The sequence below is a fragment of the Myzus persicae genome, unplaced genomic scaffold, assembly GCF_001856785.1.
Source record: "Myzus persicae strain clone G006 unplaced genomic scaffold, MPER_G0061.0, whole genome shotgun sequence".
NCBI classification, from domain to species: domain Eukaryota; kingdom Metazoa; phylum Arthropoda; class Insecta; order Hemiptera; family Aphididae; genus Myzus; species Myzus persicae.
Genome location: NW_019102056.1, coordinates 347,074 through 355,409, shown reverse-complemented (window position 1 = coordinate 355,409; position 8,336 = coordinate 347,074). Strand labels below are relative to the sequence as shown.

General features: G+C 28.1%; 1 protein-coding gene and 1 long non-coding RNA gene across 3 annotated transcripts in view; one reads left to right on the top strand and one right to left on the bottom strand.

The window, feature by feature from the left end:
- Positions 1–5,723, bottom strand: part of LOC111031104 (ester hydrolase C11orf54 homolog) — an 11,701-nt gene extending 5,978 nt beyond the window's left edge. For both annotated transcript variants that reach the window (XM_022310903.1, XM_022310904.1), the window contains exons 1-3: positions 5,438–5,723; positions 4,133–4,231; positions 3,859–4,034 (exon numbers count right to left, since the gene is read on the bottom strand). In XM_022310903.1, coding sequence (XP_022166595.1) covers positions 3,859–4,034; positions 4,133–4,231; positions 5,438–5,540 — 378 coding nt within the window. In that variant the 5' untranslated portion in view covers positions 5,541–5,723. The remainder of the gene's footprint in view (positions 1–3,858; positions 4,035–4,132; positions 4,232–5,437) is intronic.
- Positions 5,724–6,453: 730 nt separating this feature from the next.
- On the top strand, positions 6,454–7,954 carry LOC111031106. The gene is made up of 3 exons (XR_002604168.1): positions 6,454–7,535; positions 7,624–7,837; positions 7,936–7,954. It is a non-coding gene; the product is annotated as an uncharacterized LOC111031106 (long non-coding RNA).
- The last annotated feature ends 382 nt before the right edge of the window (positions 7,955–8,336 follow it).

The following is an 8,336-nucleotide window of genomic DNA, read 5'->3' as shown; positions in this document are numbered from 1 at the left end:
TTTTTATTTATTTATAAATTATTAATTTTTGTGTAACTGTTTTACTATCTTGTATATTTAAAATATAATTGGAATTTATTTTGTAGTAAACAATATTATTGTTATTATTATATGTATGTGTGTATTAATAATTTATTTTTCTATTTTTTTATTTTTTTTTATTGTAGTCTATGGGCACCGGAAGTTTAAATGAAATTGTTAGTAGAAAGTTAAGTGGCAAGAAAACTGAGTATTCTGAAGAGTTAAAAAAATTTGCAGTTACATTGCAGTATTATTCTACAAAGGCTTATAATTTTGTGAGAAAACAATTTTCTGATATGCTGCCCCATCCTAGAACTATTTCTAAATGGTATCAAGGTATAAATGGTGAACCCGGTTTTACTAAAGAATCGTTTCAAACTCTCAAAAAAAAGGTCAAAGAAAATAGTATTGTTATTTGTAATTTAGTTGTAGACGAAATGTCCATTAAAGATAAGGTAGAATTTGATGGAAAACAATTTCATGGACTAGTCGATATGGGTTCTGGTGTGATAATAGATGGTGATATTGTTGACCATGCAACTAATGCACTTGTATTTTTAGTAGTAGGTGTAAATGGACACTGGAAATTACCTGTAGGTTTTTTTTTGATTAAAGGCTTAAATTCTGCTGAAAGAGCAAATTTGATGAAAAAATGTTTAGATCTTCTTTATGACACCGGTGTTAAAATTCATTCATTGACATTTGATGGGGCTCAATGCAATTTAAGTATGTGTACACAATTGGGGGCAAATTTAAAACTCAATAACCCACATTTTTCTTTCCCTCACACAACTTCAGGTGAACCTATATATTTATTTTATGATCCATGTCATATGCTGAAACTTGTTCGCAACACTTTAGGTGATAAACGCATTTTGATAAATAGTCAAGGTGAAAAGATTGAGTGGGAATACATAAAAAAATTATACTTAAAAGAAAAAAAGGAAGGTCTCAAAGTTGCTACTAAGTTAACTCAAAAACATGTATACTATTTCAATGAAAAAATGTGTGTCAGGCTTGCAAGCCAAGTATTCAGCAATAGTGTAAGTAAGGCACTTATCTTTTGCCAAAATCTTGATAGGGATTTTGAACATTCTTTAGCCACTGCTGAATTTTGTTTGTTAATAAATAATGCATTTGATATTTTAAATTGCCGTTCAAAATTTTCCAAATCACAATACAATTTAGCACTAAGCTCAAATACTTTAGATAAATATGCATATTTTATTAGTCAATTTGAAACCTATATTTATGGTCTACAATTAACAGATGGTACTAAAATTGTGGATTCTCTTAGGAAAACTGGTTTTATAGGTCTTGTCTGGGGTCTAAAAAATTTAATTAACTATTATAAAATTCTTAACCAAAATTATAACATTGAGTATGTTTTATCTTATAAAATTTCACAAGACCATCTGGAAACCTTTTTTAGCTCAATAAGATCAAGGGGTGGCTATAATAATAATCCCTCTGCAAAAGAATTCAAGGTTTCCTATAAAAAATTACTTGTCCATCACCATGTTAGTGGTTCCCAATACGGAAATTGTCTTCCTGAGTCTATGTTAAGTACAAAATTAATTAATACACCAGATTCAATAATAATAGATTCAGAGTTAAATAATGAAATACAAACCGATTCAAATGATGATTTTCAAAATGACCATGATTATTTGGAATCATATTTTAAAGTATCAGCTTTTGTTGATAATATTACAGAATACATATCTGGATTTGTAGCCAGGAAAGCGTCAAAACTAATAAATTGTAATATGTGTAAAGAGTTTTTAGTTGTTAACCAAACAAACAATTTGTTAATAAATATAAAAGATGTCAATAATGCATTAACTAAGCCAAGTAAGGATGTATTCTATATATGTAGTGTGTCTGAAAAATGGATAAGGTGCACAGAACTAAATGATATGTATGAAAAAAGTTTTGTTAATAAATTGTACATAAAAATAAAAAGAGAAGTCTTCACAACTGTGTTTCAAACTAGTAGTATGAACAATCACATTTTTGGCCAAACATTATTTACTAATCATAGGGACCAATTAGTAACAATAATCATTAATTCCTATATTACATTAAGATTAAAAAGCATAGCTAAACAAATTGAAAAACCAAAACTTAGCATTAGAAAAAAGTTTACTAAACTAATAACATTAACAAATGATTAAAAATAAAATTGGAAATGAGGAGGTACCTATATAATAGTTAAATACTATGTGCAATGATATAATATTAATAAGTGTTAAAATTGTGTATTATTTATAAGATTTTCTTTTTATTGTATTCAAAACAGATATAAATTAATTTTGTTATTCTTTTTAATTGTAATCTTTGATCATATGAATAAAATTTTAATATACTGTTATCACATATTTTAATAATTATTAATTATTCCGTACTCAAGAATCGATATTATAGTGTAGCTATAACATATATTATATATTTATATGTTATAAGTACATAATATTATAGTATAATATTGTATATTATTACAGTGTACAATAATTGTAAATATACACGCCTGCTGTCAAGACGGGCTACATCACTGCGACATGTTTCCATGCTTCTCATAATGCTAGCATTATAGGCAATTCATGTCTATTAGTATAAGGTCTATGAAAAAAACGCACAAAAAAATAGATAATTTATGATAATGTACACCAAGCTTGTTATCATTGATTTTATCATTGATTTTTCATAATAAACATTATAAAATAATACTTAAGTATATTTTTTTAATTTCATATACACTTATTTAATTTTTTCCATATAACAACATAAAGTTTATAGAAATAAGCTCTAGTTTATTTCGTCATATTTAGCTGGATACAAATGATACATTTAATACTTAATCTTTTTTCTATTCAAATTTCACAACAATAGAGCATCAGAACATTCAGAAGGAAACTATTAAATACATAGGTATTGTAGTCCTATATTGTTACACGTAATATAGTATTAATCATCGGATCATCTAAATCAGCCAACTAAATTAAAACATTAGATAAATGGACTTGTACAGTAAATCAGATATAGAATTTTACAGGTAGTGATGATTTCTCTATTGATATTTATTTATAATAAGTATTTATATATAAGGTTATGTACAAAACATGTGAACATGTATGAAATATGTATGGACATGTAAACATGCACTCGACCACTTTTTCCCTTGTACAATACATTTATTCAAATTTTGATTTTTGGAATTTTTGAGTAGCTACTGGGGCTACTTAGGTACCTTGTACCTAGTTACTTAAATACCAGTTTCTCAAATAATTAGGTTTTTATACCATTTAAATATTGTGCTGTGACGATACGGACTTTTTCATTTGAGAAATACCTTTTTTTATGTTAACTATCAAGCACATGATTTGTTTATAAATGTTGATGTATATAAATACAAATCCAATCAAATAGGTGGTTTCTAAATTATTATGCACTTTAAAACCTAAGAATAAAAGTCCATTTTTGGGTTATTGATATTAAACATTTTAGTATGTTAATTATTTGAGACTATTATTGGTATCCGACATCTATTACTTAACATTTAATAACGCAGAAACTCATTTAGATTTATATAAGTAAGTAGTTATAGCTACTATATACAATATACATCAAGTTATCAATTTTTTTTTATAAATACATGTACTTAACATTAAGTTAACAGTAAAATGAGATAATCTCATTTTAATATATGTAGGTACTTAAACATTTCAGAAATTTCAATTTGAATAAATAAATTAGGTGGATACAGGTATCAAAGGATAAAAGGAGGATGAGCATGTTTGGTGATGAATCAAACTGTATAGTGACAGAAATACTCACCTCACTATCGGCTCCAAAAAACGGATATGGGCCAGCACAAGCTCCGATGATGACCAGAGGATCAGACCCAGTAATCTGTTTTAAATCTTTGACGTTATACAATTTTTCTCGCTTTATCGAAGGTATCAAATTGGTGACATCGCTGATGTCAAAAACGTTTTCGTCGCCACATAGTCCTACACAATAATAAAATATATCCCTACACAATATACCAAACGGCTAATACACATATTAATATATTATAGGTATAAGTAAGTAAATACTTGATGCTCACCTTCGGAGGTCAAGTTAAACGGCGATTTGGTTAAATCTGGACATTGAACTACTTCTGCACTTACATTTTCAAAGTTTTCTAATAATTTGGGTAATATGGCTGAAATCAGCGTATAATTTTGAATTTTGAATTATTAATAGCATGATTCTATAAGTATACTTATGTTTATTCATAGTTTCAAAAAACCTAAAATCGTAGCAACAAAATAACTGAAACTGTTATTCTTTATTTTTAAATACCTACATTTTTCAAATTTGAACTTACAATGCCTGAAAAAAATAACTTTTGTAATATATGTTTCTGATACAGTATGAACTAATTATGAGAATCCTTGTCTTAAATTGTTAATCCTTAGCTAAGAATGTTTCATTATTTTTGAAATTGTCGACATTTTGATAAATTTTGCAGCATTTGAGATTCAATTACATGTAAAAAAACATACTAATGGATCTTTAATATATGTCAACTAATATTATAACAATTTATAAAGAACCTTGTATTAAATTTTCAAGCTTTTTGATCCAACCAATACAATTTAATTGTCATCCATAGAAGATAGTCTATAGAAAATTCAAAATTTTAAAGTATCAAAATATTTTGAAAATTTGATCATGTATGACAAAAATGATAAAATACACATTTGATGAAAATGTCAAGTACCTACTGTAAATAGTTTTTGAAATGTTGAATAATATCAAAAAAAGATGTCTGAGAATTATTTTATTTACTGGTGAATATCCAATGTTTAACTTCAAACGCTCGTAAGAAACTTATTTGACTTTCCGGTAATTTTTTTTTTGTAAATATAGGAAAACGTAAGGGGAATCTTATATAAACATTTTAAATCATGGATATACATAGAATTTATTTTTTTATATTCCGATAAGGTAATCGTTTGTTTCACAAGAAATACCGTTTGGGCGATTATCCTAGTATATGAATAGGTTTGTAGGAAATTAAATTATGTGTTGAAAAAATAAAGTCACATACAAAATACACAGAAGAAATAATTAATAATGAACCCTATTTTTAAAAACGTTCTCATCAGTCATATGGATTTTACCTAACGCAATGTAGTCATCCAAACAACCATCGCCCATAAAATTTTTTATTGAATAAATAAAATCATATATAATAAAGATATAGATAGGTATAATTTTTCATTTCGAAAATCTGCTCAGTGACTACCCTTGCAGTATTATTATCAGTTCTGGTAGATATTTACAAAACTTGAATATTAAAAAGAAAATGAAATAATAATTAATAACTAATAAGCAATTATTGAAATACTATATATATATGTACCTTCAACGATGCATCTCAAAGGCGGTGTGTTTAGTTTGATGCGCAGTATGGGCAAATTGTTCATGTCCAGGGTACTTGGAAAAGTGAGACTTTCGGTGGCCATTTCGGAAAAATTTGTATTAATTTTTTTTAATCAAATAAAAATAAACAGATAATTATGATAATTCACTATTATAGTACCTACAATGTGGACATGAAATTCGACAATTGATTAAATACAATATAGCAGTGGTTCTCAATTTTTTTTGGTTCACGGCACACTATTATACATCATAGTTTTCACTGCACACTCACACACTTGACAACTACAACAGCTTCGGCAACTTCGCTGAAGGCATTAGTTATCGCCTCGCGCCTCTTCATGGACGGATAGGTATTTTGTTTACCGGGATATAATAATTATTAGGGTCAGATTAACTTAGAGCCTATATATTGTATATAAAACAAATTTAACTTCCTTTGAGTTGTATCGTTTTCACATTTACTTAATAAAATCTTGATCCATTTTTTTTCTCTTTGAAGCCCCACTTTCGAAATTTTGTTTAGACATAATTAATAATTATCATATATATAATTTAATAAATCAAAACACTATTACCAAAAATCCACAGTCACAATAGCCTATAGGAAAAATAAAATTAAAATAATAACACCTGATAAAGTATTAAATAATACTATAGGGCATAGAGTAAGAATAAGTAAATTAAATTACTGTACTTGCTATTGTTGCTTACCTACTTGATAGTTTATAGCTTTATACTGTTTTACACTGTTTATTAATGTTGATGTAACTATGTAAGAGAAAATGATATTCTAGACATTCACATCAAATACGCATTGATTAAAAATAGAACAAATCGAATTTATTACGATACAAATATATGTATATGGACGTAGATAGAAGATATGTCATACTTAGCGGTTACTATTCGAAAAATTAATTATTATTATTATAGTTGTTTATTTTTGTTATTCGAACATCGATTATGTATATATTATTTATATTTACATTTTAAACATAATTTAGTTTTAGGCGTTTTACCACAATAGTACATAGAACAAAATAGATAATATGTATTTATACGGGTATCGACTAGTTTATACAGAGGCCCCCTAGGCCCTAATGAAGTTTACAAATATTACAAACACGCATTAAGGGCATTTTTTTTTTAATTTTTAGAGATGGGGGCGCCAGAGTATAATATTGGTGGGGGCCTATCGGAAAAATGCCGATTTCCCGATGAGCCTATCCGCCCATACACGTATGACATTTCTCGGGGCACAGTAGTGTGCCACGGTACACCGGTTGAGAACCACTTCAATATAGTAACAACCTTCAATCGAAGCTGACGTACTTCATAGCGGCGTGTCTCTATCATATCTTTGTTCGTGTGTCATTGTCATATAGATTATGACTTTGGATTACTCGATCGAACTAACGGCTGACACGTGGGCCCATTTATTACCTTGTCCTAATGTCTTGTCTACCACGGGCACTGATATAGATCCAGTGCTACGGTAGTGGCACCAAGCTAAGTAAAAAAAAAATAAGCGGAACCATCATGACCGTAGTACATTACACGAGCCAGAGTTTGCTCATTGAATGTGTATTGTGTGTAAATTTACCCATTTTCTTTAGCCAGGCCTACAGATCTAATGAATGGACTGATAGGTCCGTTTGTGGTATTAATATAGATCGGACATGATATGCAGTGTATACCTTTGTCATTTTTTAAATAATTGATTCAATAATACCGAATTTATTACCAAAAAATTCAAGTATTTTTCAGAAGATATTGTGCTTGACCGCTTTTAGTTATAACAGTAACGTTTCACGTAGCAGAGCCAGAGACGTCAATATACAATATATATGACAGACATGTTTAGAATTAATTATACCTATTACCTACCTATAACAAATATCACAAATCACAATGTAACGAATAATAATATAAAATATACATCTATTTTAGTACAATGACGTTGATATAAAAGTTCAACAATAATATACAAGTAATGAGCAGTGTACCTTCTGAACTATTTCATATTTGTTGAGAACAAAACAGTTTTAGTCCTATCTTCTTCAGAGTTATAGCAGGTATCAATGTAATATTATTATTATTACTGTTATTATTGTGTATGATATTTAAAATTAATATGCTAATCGGTCTTTATTATATTTCTAGAACTGTGGAAAAAAAGTACACAGAGTGATTTGAGATCACCCACAAAAAAAATTCTACAGCAACGTTTAAGAGACGAAACATCAAAATTAAATAGTTTAAAAGTCTGATAGTTACACAATTTAAAAAAAAAAGTTCCTTCGTTTGATGAAATTACTGCTGAACTAGAATAGAAGTTTAATGATATACCTACATACCCACAGAAGAAATATATGAGGTAAATACAATTATTTTGCACTTTTGTATAAATAATAAATATACTGTTATAAAATATGTGTGTTAATTTTTTCTTTTTAAATTACAATTTATCCATAGGCTTTTCTAGGTGATTTAAATTTATATTGTTAAATTTGATCTCTTTCCATATCATTTTATCATATCGTATGCATTATATATAATCACTGTAATACAATAAGACGTAATGACTAATTATTACTACATTCAATATGTTAAAGAAATAAAAAATTGAAATAAATTGGGGAATTGAGAATGAAAATACTAATAGTCATAATTCATAACTACACATTCACCGTACGTAAAAATGAAATTATTTGCCCTTCTGTGGAGGGGAAGCGAAATTCGGGACGGCTCGCTTTTTTATCATTGCGAGAATGGTGAGTCTGCGCTCCAGTATATAATATTATCTATCTCAGTGACCATAGGAAACTTTTTGTGAATTACTTATCGTCTCGAGGTCAAGTAACCACCGTCTTATA